This window comes from Leptosomus discolor, chromosome 1 (genome assembly GCF_034619465.1).
Source record: "Leptosomus discolor isolate bLepDis1 chromosome 1, bLepDis1.hap2, whole genome shotgun sequence".
In the NCBI taxonomy this organism is placed as follows: domain Eukaryota; kingdom Metazoa; phylum Chordata; class Aves; order Leptosomiformes; family Leptosomidae; genus Leptosomus; species Leptosomus discolor.
The window spans coordinates 163,321,991-163,339,753 of record NC_141391.1 but is presented as its reverse complement, the minus strand read 5'-3'; the positions used below and the strand labels follow the sequence as shown (position 1 = coordinate 163,339,753).

Here is a 17,763-nt window from a genome sequence, read left to right as displayed (position 1 = left end):
CAACAACTTTCCTATCAGGCAAAAATATCTGAAGTGACCAGACCACAAAAAAAAAAAAATCAACTCATTACTAGATATATGTGTGTATATATACACCTATATATCTCAGAAGCATTGTTAGCAGCACACTGAGCTTAAGCAAACAGCTATGGTCAAAGAACTTCACCATTACTAACATTCACGAGACACTAAAATCATTTTACTTGATACACTGAAGCATAGCAAAACCATTAATAGACAACGTAATTTTCATTTACGTTTCAAATGCATTTATAGACTATGTTACTTATCATTTCAAGCCCTCCAAGCAGACTGACTTTAGGCATTCCAAGAGAGTTCTGTTCAGGTATCGCAAAGCAGCTTGGAAAAAACTTTCCCCTCATCAGCCAAGAAACACAAAGGAAACATTTAAGTATTTTCTAGGCTTTTGATCAAAACACTGAAAACTTAAGAAATACTCAAGTGGCTCTTCACTCTAAAAAAAGCTAATTGTGCATGAAAAAAGTTAAATTTAGACAGCTCCTTGTCACTTAAACAACTAGATCTTCTCTCGTCTTTTCAGCAACTCATGACAACTTTCTACCAGCCTCCTAAAAGCACATCTATTTCCTTCTCCACTGTAAAAACAACCCATAGTTTTCAGCTTTCTCGTTTACTCTCCTATAGACAAAGCCTTTCTAAATTTTGAAACTAGAATCGATTTGGATTAACAGTCTTTTAAGAACCCAACATTTGTCTTCAGGTGTTTATGCAAGCATTCATTCTCCACCATTAACTCAAATGCTTATTTCTTAACAAGGCAAACATACGTCTTGGCACATGCAGTGTATCAGTCCATTCAAACCTGTATGTGCCCCTTAGCATCTGCTACAGCAGAAACACTCAGCTGACCTGAGACAACAAATACTCTCATTAAGTGTCACACAGAAAAAAAGCACCACAACAGGTAAACATCCTGATGGATCCCCATCACACTAGTAATACCAGCATCACATTAGATGGGAAAATACATTTTGTATTTGTATACAAAGCATAAGACAGAACAAAATACAATCAAGTTACTTTTCAGTGTTGCTGATAATCTACACCGCCACAACATTTCTAAAATAGACTTTTTAATCTAGCAGTAGTCTTGCTTGTTGTGCAAGACTCAATTTTCACCTCCCATGTCTGCCAGAAATTCCACTTTAACGGCATATAAACTCTTAAAAGAAAATAATCTTATTCTACAGAACCCATACAGCAGAGGAATAAATCTTACAAAACAAAGTCAACGGCAAGAAGGAAGGTTAATAAAGTCAAGTTTAGTTTGTCTTACCTTGTTCATGGCTCCTGGCTGTGGCCCTCTCAGTCCAGCCTGTCCTCCCATCTGCGGAGAGCCTTGTTGCAGTGTCTCAGCCAACAAGTTACCAGCGCTACCCATTCCTGGGTTTGGGTATGGCATATTAGGTCGCCCTCTGCCTGCTCCAATTGAACCGTTCATGACTTGTCCCTGCATCATCCCCTGTCCGTTGCCTGCTGCCAACATCCCAGGATTCATGCCAGCATTCATCCCTGTGTTCATTCCCATGCCAGGCTGGTTAACTGGACTGTTTACTGTTGGCATCATTCCTGCTGTGGACTGGGCTGAAGGACCCTGGTTTGGTCCACTTGCACCCATTGCCATATTGGGCGAAGTCAACCCAGCCTGTGCCATGGGGCTTTTCACCATGCTGTTTAACATTCCCATTCCAGGACTGTTTTGTTGGGTTTGGCTGGCCATGCCCTGGCCAGGGCCACCAACCCCCATATTGAGATTTGGGGAGCTACCAGCCCGTAAAAGTTCAGACAGCTGCTTGTGTTTAGAGGCAGCATCTTGTGCCAGGCCAAGGCTGGTCTGCAGCTGATTAATGTCACCACCATTGGTGAGTCCCAGTTCTGTGGAGCTGATCAGTTCATCTGGCAAGTCATGTTCCAGATCAAAGAGTGATCCAAAATCTGAAAAACAAAACCAATTTTATATGAGGTCAGAGCAATCAGTAGAGTCTTAAAGAAAAATCTTGTTCCTTAGTTTCTTTCTTTTTTTTTTTTCTTTTCCGAGTAACGAGCATAACTTCACTTTCTATGTTCCAGCAAAATTCCCGTATTGGTCGTTATTGAAAACCATCCAATTTGTCATGATAGAAGTAGACTCTATATAGTTTAGGAATTAAACTAGAGAAGACCATTCTACTTCACTCTCCCACAACACTTTGTGTTGAAAATTACCGGGTATCTTGGACTATGATCCCTCAACTTAGGAAATTTGATAAGGAAGGAGAGAAAAACACCTGTATTTAAAAAAAAAAACCCACAGAGTTAGACAGTGAAATTAGACAACAATTATTACAAAGAACTAAAATGTTGATGGGAAAGCACTGTCTTTAACTTTCACTGCGCTCTGTCACTTTTAGAACAGACTTAACTAATATAGTTTCAAAAAAATGTTTACTATTTATAAAATAATATATACAAGTTTGGTTGTGGGGTTTCGGGGGGGGGGGGTGTTTGGTGTTGGGGATTTTTTTTGTTGTTGTTGTGTGTTTTGAGGTGTTTTGGGGTTTTTTAATTTAAATCTTCCACATATAGTCATTCCCAGCACAGAATTGCAAAATTCCATTGAACTTCACTGGACAGCCAGTACCTTCCCACAAAGAACACTGTCAGAAATCAAAGTAGCCCTCCTGGCCATGAAGCCATGAAAAAACACTAGGATGAAAGATCAAATTCACATCTCAAGAGCCCATGCAAAGCTATCCCCCAGGTAACAGAGTGGAGAAAGATTACTATTTGGGATATATAGGCACAAGAATATTACACAGTACCCAGAATCAATTTGCTTAAGATAAAGTAGGAAGTTCTTATGTCTGCAAAGCAACATGCACCTTGATCTGTATTTTTAATCTATGGCAGTTAAAACAAAAATAACCTAGAAAATTTATGGCTAAAGTTGAGCCACTGTGTGACATAGCTATGCATAACTAGGCCATAAGCATTAGTATTTGGAATCTGAGAAAACCTAGTAAAAAAGCGTGGGTTTTTTTTTTTCATTTTAACTATTGGAACATTTCAGCATCAATTCTGCCAGGAAGGTCATTTCACAGATGATCTGTAGGAGGTACTGCACTGCATTTTCAACAACTTCAGATCTAGGCAATGACCTAAAATACTATTCATTATCTCAGCAACTGCAACTGCATTTAAAAGGAAACGTCAATTACATTGAATTCTGGGGAGGCTGGCAAGATGGCTTCATCCAAATATTAATGAAAAAAAGATTACAGTTAAACAGCACACAGGTCAAAAAAAGCTCATCAGCATTAGAAATCTGTTCAAAATGTTTCACACGATACCATGCTCAAACAGCCAAACTCCAGCACTAGCGGAGTTTCTACAACTTCACAACTGTTATCACAGATAAGATCATGACTTCAGATTTCTAAAAATATGGTATGAGGTTGGCAAGAATGAAGGTATACCACAACAGAGGAGATTTTATAACTCCATTTATATATTCTGCATTACTGCAAAGCACCAGAGACAGAATGAAAGTTTCCGCTAAAGAACTATGTTTTAAGCTATTAAAATCAGTTAGACCGTTCTTCACGAACATAAATCTTGTACTAAAAGTTATGCTTTGCAACACATACTAAGGACTGATCTTTCATTTTCATCGCTGGTATTCTTCAGCATGACTGGTATTATTGAAGATTCAGAACTGAAGGAAGAATCGGAAGAATAAAGCTTTGTCCAAGTGCTCCTCCTTTTAAAATGATGCATTTAAAGTTTTGCATCAGCAGACTTACCTCAAAACACACCCTCCTCCCCCAAAAATCTTATAATGATTGGTGGTTAGCTTAAGAGTTAAATATTGACAAACACGGGAAGAGTAGCAGTAGAAGAGACCCTCAAATTAGAGGGGAAATCAAGAAAATGCAGAAGGCAATCCAAAAAGTATATGAGAGTTTAAAGCAGCTTCAACAGGCATTTTAAGATGCCTGTCAGGATGCCTTTAACAGGCAAACGTTGAAGGTCTTGATCTAGAAAACACTCTGGCTAGTACCAAACAGCTTCTGAGTGAGGAAGGAGTAAAAAAAATACGATCAGTAATTCACAAGTTAGTCTGCTGTCCAGAAAAAAATTCTCCTTAATGATGAACAAACAAAACTGAAAATGAAAAGTTAAGTGTCTGGGAAGAACAGGAGCCAGCACAAACCCTGTACCTACAACATAACCGTAATGGCAGCACACAGCAACCTCCCACCTGCAAAATGGGAAACAGCCGCGAAGGCAAAGATGCCCACACAGCTCAAAGGCCAGTTGTGCGACTGACTATAGCTGGGGAAAGAACTGCCCTTGAACAGACACAGCTTCCAGGATAGGGAGAGTCCCAAAACAAAAATCCACAGTTAACCTTTCTTGAGATCAGACTATTGTGCCCTAAGCCTTTCACAAAACCACCTGAAAAGTGATCAGTAAAGGTCTAAACATGAAGAGCTATTTTGTTTTTCAAATCACCACAGAATATTTTCTCAGAAAGACCCATTCAGATCATTTTAGACATAACACTGCAAAGGGGCAGTACAATTCTTGTTTTGAGATAAATATTTGCTCGTCTTTCTTCACAAGAAAATATTAATTTACTTTTCTGAAGACCTTATTATTTTTGGAATTTCCCCCTCCTCATAAATCGGAGGCTTACTCACTCATATCCAACTGCAGTATTCAGGTACAAGCTACCTGAGCTCCTTGGTCTGGTCATTCTATGCCTCCCGCGAACAGGAAGAAAAATGTCACAAAACCCCAAAGCATTTTTAACTTGTTACATTAGTGTCTCAAAACACAACAATTCAACAGCTACATTTAAAAAAAAAAAAAAAAAAAAAAAAAAAAAAAAAAAAAAAGAGACCAAAAACCTACATGGTTAAGATAATCCCAATTGCATTAGTTCTTTACATCAAAAAATGTAAACTGTTTTTGCCATATAAGGCTAACTTGGTAAGACTTTTAATCCTAGAGAATACACAACAGAAGATTCATCATAAAAGAATACAATCAGCTACAAGCTAAAATAGCAAGTAGCAAATAGCAACAATGCAACATTCTGGTGAGTTTTCTCTTTTGGTAAGTCTTTTCCAACCCCAAAACTTCAAAGTCTTCTTCAGCCAGTACATAAACACCAAACCTAGAAAAAGTTTCAATTGTATGGTCAACTATAAACATCGAATTTTTAGTCAACTGCTAAGAGGCAGAAGTTTTCAGACACAGGACTGAAACACAGTCTCAACAGACCATAAAGATCAGTAAGACTTTCTGTCTACCCAGCAACAGTTGCAACCCATTTCACGGTCTTTTACACATATTATGTATCCTAAAAACCCAAGGTAGAGAGTTCTACCTATGACCAATCCAAAAACTGGGCCAGACAGCTCATGGACTATGTGAAAATAACAGCATGTACACTCACACAAGAGCCAAAGGCATAGCTTAAGACAATGGTGATAAATATCCAGAGAACTGACTGACTTCCCAGTCCACAGAGTCCACTGCTAGCCCTGCAATCTGCTTCATTACAGATACGTGCAAGGATTTCTCACTAACAAAAACAAGGCTGACGGGAAGGTGAAGGAGGCAGGTTAGTCTTGCAAAGGTTTGTCTACCTGATTCACAATCCCTAGAGATCTTAGGGTATAATCAGACACAGAAAAATTGGGATGTAACAGAACAGACAGCATCTGGCCTAAGAGCTCAAAGACATCCTGCAATACGCGAGTGGTAGAGCTAAATCTTGATCTCAACAGAGGGGCACAGAGTGATTCCACATTACATTATTTACAGCATTATTAGTGCATTTCTTTCCATAGACAACAAGGAGATATAGAACAGGCTGCTACTGCCACCTAAGATTCAAAGGAAAGGGAAGGAAAGCACCTCCACAAAACAATGCCTACGTAGGTAATCGGGAAGTCTTAACCTGAGGTAGTGTCAACATGCAAAGGCATACAGTAATTCCTTTTAGGAACTGTACCTCTACTGAACATTTAAGCAAGTCTTTTTTGTAGAATCAAGACACTGGCCCGACTTCCCTGGCTACATTAGATCTGTAGTGAGAAAGTGGGTCAGAAAAGACAGCAGATGGAGCACGTCCATTTCGTTCAATAGCAGTCCAGTTAGACTGGATTAAGTAATATGAACTGCACCCTAAACTGTGAGAAAGCAACTTCAAAAGTCAGTGTGCTAACTTATGTCGCATACTACAGATTATTTTCTTAGTTCTGGATGCTACTTCTAAAGAAGTCTGCTTTTGACAGTGTCTGATCCGCAAGATGCGAGGAAGCTGCCGGCCCAGGTTGGAAACCCACCTGGCACCAAAATGGACTTTAAACTACTACAGATTCAGAGAGTGCGATCAAAGTCCTTAAGTCAATAAGACATCCGTGCCTTATCAAATGATCAATTTTCAAATGAGTTACAAAGTATTTATTTCAAGCAAGTTTTACTGCAAGAGCACCTGGCAGCACCAGTGAGGTACAGCTCTCAAACCATGCAAGGCAAGGCAGAGATTTCTGTCAATGCTTACAACACAAGGAAATACACCCAAACCAACTACTTTGCAAAGAAACTGAAATGTGGGTTCAAGTGGCACATGCTAGTTTCTTGTGCATGCTTTCCAGCCTACAGTCGTGATTCAGTCGTTTTCTCATTTCTGGATCAAGACAACAGACCTCTATTCACCTTTCAGAATAAAACAGGCACTCCTATCAATATGGAGATTATCTGGTTCTAGCAAATATACTGTAGTGAATAATAGCAGTTTTCTAAGAACTTGCCCACATGCTACAAAACAGCAAGAACTCTTTACTCTCATGTGTACTGTATCCTCAGACTCAAGACACTCAAGCATTCAGTCTCAAAGAAGAGCTGGTGTATCTGAAGAAATAGCATCATGTCTGAACTCTGCCTGAAGAACTCTGTATGTAAGACAATGACTTACTCCAGTGCTTACCTTGTTGCTGATCTTACAGAGGTAAGAGACTTTACAGTTCCCGGCCCTGCATCCCATTTATTATATTATATTCTGAACACAGACATATCAAATTAGAAAGCTGCTGAACAATCACCTTTTTGCACAAATGTTTCTGGGCTCCAGAAACCTATCAGTGAATCAAATTATATCACAGTATTTAGGTTCACAATGAAACAAGTGGACGAGGCTTAACACAGGACACTGAATACAAAGCATGCATGTGACAGGCTTGACAGGAGCCACAGATGATGTTGGACTACACAGAAAACATGATACCTTTGCTGTGCTTTCAGACAAAGAATAACAATAAGCTGCTGAGGTCAGTATCTTCCCTGCATGGCGACATGAAAGCTATCCAGGAATCGAACAGGCCCTAGATGTAACACAGAAAATGCCCAGAGCATACAACCAATATTGCAGAGAAACCAGCCATTCAAGCTTGCAATCAAGGCCCTAAAATGTGTTGTCTGAAGTGCCATTAAAAAAAAGCCAGAACACAAAATGCAAAAATAAAAAAGGCAGAACAAAATAAGGAGACAGATTCTCACAGGACAATTCTCAGGTATCCCTGAAAATGCAGAAGCAAAAGCAAAGCACACACATGAAACAAAGAGCTAATAAACAAAGCCACCAATTCCCAAGGTCTCTGCAATGGCAGAAAATTAAGCTAGACATGTTCAGACTGTTTTATGGGGGGTGGGGGGGAACCCACGTCTAAGAAAGAGACAAAACCTCTAAGATTTCTACCAGGTGGGTGTGGGAGAACTTCGCTATACAGCATTTTGGAGATCAGATTTATTCTTACCATTGAAGTCCATTAAGGAGAAGGCTTTTCATGTAGATCCTCTATGAAGCCACAATTACCCAATGGTAACACAAACTCTGCCAAACTGTTTTTAACTGGTTTACTAATGAAAATGTAGAGTTAATTTAAATTATTCAACTAACCTGATACAAAACAAAGGGGCAAAAAAAATCAACATCAGCCTAAAACATCATCTGGATTCATCACGGCAACTACTGCTTCCAACATCCTAGGACATCAGTCCCTATATAAACCTAATCATCACTCACCCCCAAAGCAGAAGTATGATGCAGAGATCTTCACTGTCACTTACACAACAGCAACTGAGAATTCTTGTTCTGCATTATGCTATTTGGGTAACAAAGTCTTCAGCATTAGACTTTGACATGGATTCTGTTCCCTGCAAGAAACTGGGGAAGCACTGCCTCCTTCCTTCCCTGCTAATCCAGAAAAGACCTGAATTTTTTCACTACATCGAGAAACTTGGTAATTTGAAGTAAGACTGCAAACACCACAAGCAGAAAACACATCTAAAAAGGACATACTCAAAACCCTGGAAGACAGCAAATACAAAGGCACAGAACAGCACACCACAGTAGCACACAACTTCAGGCACAGATTTTTTTTTAAAAACAACCAAGTGTTTGTTGGTCAAAGTCCATGATTTCATTATTAGTTGTAACAAGCAAGTATAAACATAAGTATTTTACAAATGTAAGCAAAGAAAAAAATCGTTCTAAAGAAGTAACAACTTATCGTTCAACTTCTATGGAAGTCCTAAAATTAGGACCTCATTCTCTTGGGTTTTTTTAAGCTGTCCTAATTCCTATTGAAATACATTGTCAAACGTATAAACTCTTGCTTAAGGAAAAAAAGTCAATTTTTCGAAGTCTCAATCTGCAAGTTTAAGTCATACTTGTCCCAAACTAATAACGACCAAAATGCCAATTTTAGTAGATATCTGGTTGATGTCATCATATGGAAAAGACTGGCTGCAAGAATTAAGATAGGGTATGGTTAATGATTTAATATTACTTTAGTGGGAATTTCAGAGACTGTTGTTTGTGTACCTGCCTATTCACACTGTTACCTAAGACAATGCAAAGGTACTAGTTTTGCCACCACCGATGACCCAAATAAGATTAAGTTTTGACATTTTAATTCCAAAATGCTGGTCACACAGTAATTTCCTTGTGAACATGTTCCTATTTGCATAAATTTCATTGGGCTACCTTTAACTTCAGTGAAAAGTCCCCAAATTAGTATTCTTATTCTCAAGACTATCCTGTGTATGCCACTGAAATTCCCATAAGACCACCTTAAGTTACCTACTGTTGGTCTGTGGTATCGTTAAGTAGTAAGGATGGCATTTCAGCTGGGAGTCTGGTAAATTGTGGCGCATCGTGCATACAAGTCTGGAAAGTTAGAGACGCCTTGCTGGTCTGCTGTACTGGTGGGCAAAAAATGTGTACATGCAGATAGGAAGGCAACACCCATATGTGCACAAATGCATCGAATCAGTTTCATTTTAGAAGCTATTACAAACAAGTTTCAAGAAATAATAAAGTTCACTTCATTGTCAGGTTAACGACAACTTTGAAATGATGCAATCCGCATATACAATTACCAAAAAGTCAAGTCCGTTTTCTGAGTATTACTGACTTGATTTCATTCAACATTACTCCTGAGTAAATCTAAAAAGCAACGCTGAATTTATGTACGAAAAAAAAAACCCAAGCCAAAACCAAGTGAACAAAAACCAGAAGTCAGCAGATCGGACTACTTTATCTTGAATAAGTAATTCCCAAGAGCTCCTGAAATTATATTCAGCAACACATAAAAGGCAGTTTAGCTTCAGCAGAATTTGTACTGAGCAAGCCATACACCAGCATTTTGCCAGAATTTTACTTTTGAATAGAATTCTAAAAAAGAAAAAAAACTGAGAATAAGATTATTTTAGTTCAGGAGCACAGTAAGGATATGTTGTAAGAGAGATCATCCATTCACTTGCATTTGGGAGTTCTACAAAGCAAGAATCATTAAATCATAATTCTGCAAGCAAACAGATACAGTTCAAAACTCTTACGGAGATGCAACAAGAGGTGCAGTACAGAGGTGTTTTGCACCATCAAATGGAAAAAAGGCAAAATCTTCCTCTACTCCATTTCACAACCACCAGTAAAAGAAAATAACCTGCACTGGTTTTGAAGGTCCTGTACCTAATTCGCACTTTTTAATGAAAATGCTAGTTTGGACCATGATTTCATCCCCTTGCTGTTCCTGTCAACACACCTGACACTGTCAACTAAACCACAAGTTACTATAATTTGAGTTCATCAGAATTCAACACTCCTCCTGATTTTCTTCAAAAAGTTTTGGAAGAAATGTGTGCTTGAAGAAGAATATACCATGCCAAGTTTTTAAGAGAACTTTGAATACATTCAGATGCCAATCCATTCTAAGGAAACTTATTGCTGTTTGGGAAGAGAACAAAGTCATGTTGTCAGGTACGTCACTTACTGCTCAGAGAGAGGATTTCTGTGAATTGCCCTAGTTCAAGTTCTACTTGAAGTTCTACAAATTCAATGTAACCACAGAAGGTTTTTTTTTTTTTTGTCAGTGCATACAACCATATGCAGAGACAGATGTATTTTACTTCAGCCTGCTGCTACACTTCAAGTAAAGACAGAAAAGCCAAATCCTTGGAGACAGGTGTGCATTGTTTATCTGTCAGTGAAATCTACACAGCAAAATTACTCCATTTGTCAAACAATAAATCTAAATGACTTTTGGCCAAGCCCTCTCAGAGGGGGCACTAGTTCGGGTGATGAGAAAGGTTAAAGTAGTATCACTATATTGTTGGAACAAGCACTGAAAGGCTGCTCCTGCTAACAGAGATAAGCAAGGCACTGAGGTGACACACTGGAGATAATCACGCACCCTACAGAGAACATGCAAGAAATACACATTAAATCGTACAAAATTAAAATCTAATAATAAAGTCATTTTCTCCAAGTCGTAAAGGTACAAGAAACCAGAATCCCTACAGTAGAAGTTCAGTGTTCACCCCTACTACCTCATGAAACCCATATCCTCTAAAAACATACACTAAACCCTGGAGTCCAGTAAGACCCTTCCCAGATAAACCGCAACCTTCTAGACTAAATCCAAACCCTGCTCTGGGACTGTGAGGGGCAAGATGCAAAAATTCGTAAGTTTTTTTTTCCATCTAGGATTTAAATTCCCAAGTTCAGCAACAAAGGTTTTCCCTGCAATATCAAACTTCTGAATCTGTATTTTTAAATTCCAACTGTAAACTAGCTTTCTAGCCTCAAAGGTTTTTTTATTTGTAAGTCCTCAAGATTCATTTTTACATCACAATATGTGTGAGCCTTGTGTTATAGTCGCCATTTCTTTTTTAAAAAGTTAGGTACCCTCTCTAACACTGCTCAGAAAAAGTACATACCTATGTCACACACACACAATCCATTTGGTGAAAAGGGGGAAAAAAAAAAAAGCAGAGATACAGCAGTTTGGAAATTCATGGGGTGCAAAAGTCTGCAAGATTTTCTTTAAAAGGTTACTAAGTACCACATGAAAGATCAGTTTACTTTTTAAAGAAAATCTTGCAGACTTAAATTCTCTTAAATTTATTCCTAATGCAGTTATTTCAAGAACGTACTTAACTACAAGGCAAAGATGCCCATTTTTGCCACGCAACCATCCAACACTGCAATACTCAAATTGCAGCATATGCCATCCATCAAGCCATATTTTAAGGCATGTCTCATCTCTTAACGACTAATACTTGGAAAAAACAGCAAAAAAAAAAGGTGACTTTCAACAAGGATGGATAAAAATGTTTAACTGATGGCTGTAGCTAATGACTTAGTCTTAAACATTAGCCAGAAACCAGATTTGTGAGAAGTATTTAATTTTAAAAGTAGCATATATAAACACTAGGGAAAAAAAACACAACTGTCTGAAAACAGAATTGAAAACTGTGCATACGCCTCTGGAAGAGGCAGTAAGACAAGATTAATATGATTCATTTCAAGCAAAGAAACATCCTGATACATTTGGAACAAATGAAAGATGAGTATCAGTCAAAATTGCAGTAGTCCACGCGAGAAGTTTCATTACAAGTCTTAGACCTTTGATGTAAGAGAGAGTGAAGTTTTAAAGGTCAGGAGCAGTTCCTGAAAAAAAAATGAACATACGAACTTCACAAAAGATGGGTAGTGAGAGGGAGACTGAAGATGTGCTGTTACTCAGAAAAACACGAGTTTTGGATATAGTAAGCTGAAGGATGTTAAGGTACGTACCACAAATACATACACTGATCTCTGATATAAACACACGTGCCAACCAATTGTACACTTCCAATGTTACAGCAAGCCAGAAGCACTTAAAAATCCTATTTTCAAATCTAGCAACCCAAAGACATGATACCATACAACCGCGCTGCAGCCGAGATACTCCATTTTCATTCCTTGACGAAACACAGCAGGGCTGAATCCAGAGCCTGAAAAGCTTTCGTAGTTCACTGCAAACAGGTTATTTCTAAGGGGGGAGGGGGGGCTGTAAACCATGATTAAACTCTCCCTTCCTGAATATACCACCTAGAAATCTGTACGTGGCAGTTTCAGTGCACCTGCATTACTGCAGGAAAAACTGAGAGGTTCACAAACAAAAAAGCCAAACTAAAAAAAAAAAATCACTGGTTTAAGCCATCCACTTAAAAATGCATCTTTATAAAAGACTTCGACTCATTTACTCAAGCAGAGAACTCTTCAGGATGGACTCAAATTATTCTGTTATAGTGGGGGGGAAAAAAAAAAAAATAGACTGGTGTACACCAGTTTGCTAATACAATGTTTAAGAAAGTCTTGTTAAGACTATGTGCAACAGATCACAACAGTGTTTCTACCAGTAAGGAAAGGTAAACAGAATGAGCTGCACTGGTAAAGTACTTATGTCAATGTAACCATGCTAGTACAGAAGAGCTGTGCTAGCAGAGCATCACACTCGCATACCATACTAAGGATACTGTACCAAGAAAAGGTGACCCCACTGTAGAGTTGTAATGGCCCTTAGAAAACCTAACATCTGGATGAGATACATGTATAATTACCATTCTTCTTCACAACAAATTTAACATTTAAATAGGAAAAAAAGTTGCAGAAAAACCTCTGGCAGTTTAAGGGAATTCACACAGTCCTGCTCCTGAAACTATTCTAGAACAACACAGCATTTAAGAAAAAAATTGAGACCATTCAAAAATTCTGATATACTACACGACACTGACCAATACCAAGACTTCCTAAATTACTTAAGAATGTTTATTATAAAGCATGCTACAAACATTTCAGTTTCCCTGTAAGCCTATGTTAGTCTTACCTCCTAGAGAAGGAATCAGCATTCATTAAACAACCCAAAACTACACTAATACAAGTACGTTCCATGGGAAAGCAACTTCTAAGCAGAGAATACACAAACCATTTAAGACTTAAGTCAGGAGATGCAGCACTGCAACAAAAGTGGGAAACGCAGCTACATTTGGCTGCTGCCGATAAATCACGATAAATTAGGACAACCTTTGCTGACTTTTTTTTTTTTCCCAGAAGAAAACCACCAGCATTTGAGTTTAGCACATTCCAAGCCCAGAATATCAGCATCATCCAGGTCTACAGCAGAACCACGAGTGAATCAGAGACTCAACTTACTCTTCAACATAAATATGCTTAACATTTGCAAGTTTGGGAACAAGTTAACTAGAGTCAGTCATTGGTTTTAAGTATCTAACAAGCTAAAACAGTATTTCAGATTAAGAAACGAGTCAAAAAGTTAACAGCAAAAGAAACACACTGAAAGATCCACTATGCACATGCGCTGGAAAAAGTTTCATCAACAGTGCAAGTTTCTTACCTTTCTCCTTTCCCCTCTATAATGATGCTGTGAATCTAATAGTTTTAAAAAGAGTGCTTGAGTAAGTACATAAGCACCATGTTATTTATTTTCTATAATTAACTAAGGAGTGGGGACAATGCAGCAGATTCTATAAGTGGAACTTACTTAATGAAAACTGCCTGCACTGTTTCAAAGTAAATTTAAGGAGCAGATGGGTTAAAAAACGTAAATTTCAAAGCAGTTTCCCACAACAGCAAAAGTGGGACCAAAAAAACTGCAGTCTCTCAAGCAGCAAATGAAAAAAAATAACTCTCAAAACGTGGTTATTGGTTAAGAGGTTTGATTTTATTTGATTAGAGAAATAGATATGGTATCATGTCAAAAAACACAGAAAGTGGAACTGTCCCAAATCTAGGTAATAAGTTGTCAACACAAAAAAATCCAGAAGATTAAGAATCCTTTGATAGTTTTTATGTAGCATATACACAGTGTTTGCACTACTATAAACCTTTGCGTAGCTATCAGGTGATGACAAATCTCACTCACTTTGAGAAAAATTATCCCATTTGTGCACTACTGAAACTGTCCAACAATTCCTAGCGTTCCACCAAAACTGTAGAAGGTTCATTTATTAAGCTGCCCAGTAAGCTAACAATTAAAACAGACTATGTATTATGTGAAAATCTGCACCTGTTAAACTGAAACACATTCACAAACCGTCCAAACCTTATTTGATCACAAATGTCTTAACTTAGATACGTGTGTTCATCTGAATCAAAATATGCCTTTAACGTTCATATTCTTCCAGTATCAGGACTTCACTCACAAAATACACTTTCATTTCACCTCTCTAAACAGAGCAAGATAAACACCATCAAGGCAAATTAAAAGCGGTTACTACTGAATTAAGTACTGGTTTCCAAGTCTAGCACAAAAACCCCAACAACTAGCTCTAGCTAAAGGGCAGCTTCTCCAACACTCTTCTACTCTCTTACCAGAGACCTGTTGATATTAGGAATATTCTGTCCTCTAGTTACAACAGAATATTGCCTGTATCTAACATGCTCTAAAAGTTACACACAAACTTTTCAAAACTAATATGTCATTCACCAAGAACTGAGAAGGCAAAAATCAAAATTTTGAAGATTATTCCAAGCAGAATCACATCCACTGCTGTACTAAAAACCAGCTACTAAAATCTTCTGTTTACTGTCAATTTTTAAAAAAAAAAAAACCAAACAACAACAAAAAAAGCCCCACAAGCTAACAACTCTCCCTTTTTCTTGCCAGCTGTTAACTGCATTGAACAAGACCACCAGTGGCTTCAGAAATGCCACTGCTCACCAAACTCTGGCAGGAGGAGGCCTCCTCCATATCCCATACACTAAGAAGATCTAAAGTGAGTTCAAAGAAACTCCTGTTGGACAGGTAACCAAGTTCTCTCATAGCAAAATGACAGCAAATACTCATCGGCTTCACAAGAAGCATTAAAAAGCTGAACAGCCCTTTGTTACTCCCTCCCTCCCTCCCAGTACAAACCAGCTCATATTTGCTAAGGATTGGGACCTAACATTTCCAACCTCTAGCTTGCCTGCGCAGCATCACCCAAGACCTCTGCAGGACTGCAGAGAAGCCCCTTTATCTTCACAGCCCTTAAGTCTACAGAGGAATTTCAGACATTTTGGTCTCGCAGCAAAGAAATGGGAGATGCAAGATGAACTACACTCCATATTGATTCTTAATGCAAATAAGGTGAAATAACATTTCATTTCTAAGTAGCTAAGAGTCTCGATACACCTTACGCCCCAAGCCTGGGATATGTATTTTGGGTTTAGCTGTTTTTTCCTAAAGTCGACAGTCTATTTGAATCAGAAAAGCAGTTTTTATATATCATTCTGCAAGGAAGAGCAAGAAGGATTGCTAAAAGTAAATCAAATAAGCAGACTGCATGTAAGAAGAAAAAAGAAAAGGAAAATAGTAGAGAAATAAATCTCGTTTCCAACCCAGCTGTAAAAAAGCCCTTTCATATGCAATATAAGTCGACACATTCGTGTGTACGAACGTACACGCACAATTCAACAATAAAGTGTACAAAAGCATCACCTTTAGCACTATTTCGTATTTCTGCAACTGGAGTTAAAGGTGTATGCTTAGCAAAGAGCTCAGTAATAACTACTACTGCGAAAGCCCCGAAAATGACACACTGTTAAGTCTTATCTACAGTTGATCAAAAGCACAATAAACTGAACAGCTTTGCTTTCAATCACTTCCAAAAAACCAGAAGGGCAGAAACATCCCAACACCCTCCCTGTGCCATTAACGCCAATAGGTTCCAACGGAGCGAAAACGGGAGAAACAGACAGACAGAAAGGACGACGGCAGGCACGAGTTAACAGCAGCAGAAGGCAGGAGGAGATTTAGGCAGAAGAGGGGAGAAAAGGGCATAAATGCGGCACCGAGAGGTGAGGAGGGCCCGGGCCCCCGAGACTGACCTGTGCCGTCGCTGGCGGACACGGAGAGCGCCGGTGAGGAGAGTTTAGGCCGCTTGGCTGAAGGCGGGCCCGGCTCCACCACATTCTCGGCCATTTTTAATTCTTTTTTAGACAATCACTCAGAGCGGAGAGACGGTAGGGGGTGAACCCCAAAATCTTCACCTTCTTCTGGGACCCCGAGTCAGCTGAAGAACAACAATAAGGCCGAGAGCGAGCGAGGAGGATCTGGCCGGAGGAGGGGGGGCCAAGTTCCCCTTTTTCTGCCCCTCGGGCTCCGGGAGGGCGGCAGCGGAGAGAAGGTGGGAGCTGGGTCGGGGCGGGGGGGGGGGGGGGGGGGGGGGGGAGGAAAGAGGCCTCTTCCAAGGCGAAAAGGCTGAGCGAAGATGGGAAGAGCAGGTAAAGCCCCCGCCAAAAAAAAAAAAAAAATTAAAAAAATAAAAAAAGAGGCTGGTGGGTTTGGTTTTTTTTTTTTTTTTTTTAGTAAAATTAATCCCGGCTGTTGTGCTGCTGGTGCTTCCTCGCCGCCGCCACCACCATCATCATCATCCTTCGGGGGGTCTCCTCCTCCTGCTGCCTCCTCACCGCCGCCATCAGCCTCTTCCTCCTCGGCGCCGTCCTCCTCCTCCTCATCGCCACAAGGAGGCGGGCGAAGGAGGGGAGAGGAGGAGGAAAAAAGAAAAAAAGATCACCGTCCTCTAGCAGCAGCTCCTTCCCCCTCCAACACCACCCTGCAAAAAAATACCCACCGCCAGCGACAGGGCTGGGGGGTAGACGGCGGGGAGAAAGGCAAGGCGTGCGCGGGGTCCCCAGCTCCACTCGCTTCTTCCTCGCCCGTCGCTAATGGCTGCAGAAAGGGGAGCTGTAAGGATGAGGAGGGTGAGGATAAGTCCCAGGAGTCTCCGCTTCACATCTTGTTGTGCAGGGAAGGAGGAGGGGTTGTTGTCCTGATGGAGGCAGCACCGATCGCGGGATGGGAAGGTGGGGGGCGGGTTTCAACACCCTCTCTGCCCCCCCCACCAGCCTTCTTCTCTTCTTTCCCCTTCCTCTTTCTCTCGCTCTCAGTAGCAGGCTGCCCCCCCCTCCGGCGCAGGCAGAGGGGCCGATCCCACAAGCAGCGGCAAGAGGAGGAGGAGGAAGAAGAAGCCAGCCCCTCCCCCCCTCTCTGCCTACCTTCCCCCTCCCGGGCGGCCGAGGATGGCTGCGAGCGCTGGCACCGGGCAGGGAGGGGGCTGCCCGTCTCCGCTCCCGTGGACCCACGGGCTATGCGGGGCGCGGAAAGCGAGGGAGAAAAACCCCGGCCGCTGCTGGGGCGCGGCGGGGACTCCCTCTTCGCCTCTGCGAGGGTGGGGAAGGAAGCGAAGAGGTTGGTAGTCGGGAGGGGAGGAGGCCGGTCAGCGACCCCTCCGAGAAGAAGAAGAGGAATAAAATTAAAATAATAAAATAGAGGAAAAATCACGCCGGGGGAGGGCGGGGGACTCGCCCCGGGGTGGGTTAAATGGCCGGGAAGGGGG

The 17,763-nt window shown here is 40.4% G+C and overlaps 1 protein-coding gene across 3 annotated transcripts in view; it reads right to left on the bottom strand.

Annotated features, from left to right (window-relative positions):
- Positions 1–16,401, bottom strand: part of EP300 (EP300 lysine acetyltransferase) — a 63,488-nt gene extending 47,087 nt beyond the window's left edge. For all 3 annotated transcript variants that reach the window (XM_086479890.1, XM_086479883.1, XM_086479898.1), the window contains exons 1-2: positions 16,253–16,401; positions 1,319–1,977 (exon numbers count right to left, since the gene is read on the bottom strand). In XM_086479890.1, coding sequence (XP_086336016.1) covers positions 1,319–1,977; positions 16,253–16,346 — 753 coding nt within the window. In that variant the 5' untranslated portion in view covers positions 16,347–16,401. The remainder of the gene's footprint in view (positions 1–1,318; positions 1,978–16,252) is intronic.
- Between the last annotated feature and the right edge of the window lie 1,362 nt (positions 16,402–17,763).